Raw genomic sequence first — 2,112 nt, forward strand, 5'->3', positions numbered from 1 at the left:
GACAGGCTGCACTAATATAAGTGATAGACTCATGGAGGTTCCTTTGCAGTACAGTCTCATCCAGTATCCTCATGGCTCTAAGGATGAAGCAGTCATTCACTGTTAGCATATCAACCTACTCACTGAACATAGAAATCCTTCCCTTGACTCTCAGTAATGTAACTCAATAACATTTTAAGTTTAGCCTATAATAATTATAAGAAAATTCTAATAGCAAATCATATGTATCTGTACCAATTTATCCTTTGATGTTTTTCTATACAGTAATATGTAAAGAGTCTTTACTGCTGGTTCCAGAGATTGGTAAAATAATTGGATATCTTTTAAAAATTCTTCTGCCTTTGCCTAGAAAAATACAAGGTATTACTGCTGTAGTTATAAATTCAATGACTTTTAAATGAGAATCATCTTGAAGCAGTGCTTTTCTCTCTTCAAAATCAACTGATTCAACATAACTAAATATCAATAACAGCAATCAATACTGGCTCCAACTCATTAGACCAACCAATACCTCATCATACTGGGTGATGAGCGAATCATCTCAACCTGATCCTTTGATAATGATTTAATGTCTTTCCTAATAGTACCAGAACTGATGGAGTCACACAGGAAACTCAGAGGCTGCCAATAAAAGTGTTCTAATAAATGATACTAAAAACAATATACAAAATAATGGTAGATGGAGCTTCCTTCTTTAATATACTTGTATCGACTTCTTGAGATTGGCAATTGGAAGGAGCTGACCTTCAAAACCACCAAGAAGAGACTGAGAGAAAGAAGGAGTGAAATGAAATGAAAGACTAGAATCAAAACACAACTAAGAGAGAAGAGAGGGAGGACATTACAAGTTACCAACAATAGATACAGCTACCATTAGAAGAACTTACCATTTCCAGTGTCTTCGGTATGATTGACTGAAGAGGGTCTTTAATGATCATGTCCCACTTTAAGACTGAAAGGATTGAAGGAGTGAAGTTCAATCCAAATCCATTATGAACTGCCCTCACCCCGAGCAGCAGGATCACTGGAAGCTCTTGTAGTCTTGAGCTGCAGAAAACACAATAATCATATGACAACTGAGAGCCTATGGACAATCAGAACATAACATATGTAAGCATATACATTGTATGCATCAGAAAATTTAATAAAAATTTGGGGTGATTTTAGAGCCATTTTTTGGAAAAAAAACCATGGGCTATAATAGCATTGGGTATTTTTCAGATTTTTGGCATTTTCTTAAAATAGCCGTAACTTGAAAAATTGAAGTCGGAATTACCTCAAACTTTCTACACAGCATAAGGACATCAATATGTATCAGAAAATCTAATAAAAATTTGGGATAATTTCGGAGCCATTTTTTGGAAAAAACCATGGGCTATAATAGCATTGGGTACTTTTCTGATTTTTGGCATTTTCTTAAAATGGCCGTAACTTGAAAAATTGAAGTCGGAATCAGGTCCAACTTTCTACACAGCATAAGGATATCAATATGGATCAGAAAATGTAATAAAAATTTGGTGTGATTTTTTGGCCATTTTTTTGGAAAAAACCATGGGCTATAGTACAGGGTATTTTTTAGATATTTGGTGTTTTCTTAAAATGGCTGTAACTTGAAAAATTGAAGTCGGAATCGGTTCAAACTTTCTACACAGCATAAGGACACCAATATGTATCAGAAAATGTAATAAAAATTTGGTGTGATTTTTTGGCCATTTTTTGGGAAAAACCATGGGCTATAGTACAGGGTATTTTTCTGATTTTTGGCGTTTTCTTAAAATGGCCGTAACTTGAAAAATTGAAGTTGGAATCAGCTCAAACTTTCTAGACAGCATAAGGACATCAATATGTATTAGTAAATGTAATAAAAACTTGGGTTGATTTTGAAGCCATTTTTAGGAAAAAACCATGGGCTATAGCCTTGGGTATTTTTCAGATTTTTGGCATTTTCTTAAATTGGCTGTAACTTGAAAAATTGAAGTCGAAATTACTTCAAACTTTCTACACAGCATAAGGACGTCAATATGTATCGGAAAATGTAATTAAAAATTGGGGTGATTTTGGAGCCATTTTTTGGAAAAAACCCATGGGCTATTATAATAGTACAGGTACTCT

At 34.1% G+C, this 2,112-nt stretch overlaps 1 protein-coding gene across 1 annotated transcript; it reads right to left on the bottom strand.

Annotated features, from left to right (window-relative positions):
- Nucleotides 1–7: 7 nt before the first annotated feature.
- On the bottom strand, nt 8–1,084 carry LOC105315866 (origin recognition complex subunit 3-like; the record flags this gene model as incomplete). The annotated part of the gene is made up of 7 exons (XM_011410629.2): nt 8–77; nt 124–185; nt 235–345; nt 392–455; nt 512–651; nt 704–817; nt 888–1,084. Coding segments are annotated over 7 exons (758 nt in total), but the record flags the coding sequence as incomplete, so codon positions are not given.
- Nucleotides 1,085–2,112: the final 1,028 nt, after the last annotated feature.

The sequence above is a fragment of the Amphimedon queenslandica genome, unplaced genomic scaffold, assembly GCF_000090795.2.
Source record: "Amphimedon queenslandica unplaced genomic scaffold, v1.1 AMPQUscaffold_7431_Cont20617, whole genome shotgun sequence".
In the NCBI taxonomy this organism is placed as follows: Eukaryota; Metazoa; Porifera; class Demospongiae; order Haplosclerida; family Niphatidae; genus Amphimedon; species Amphimedon queenslandica.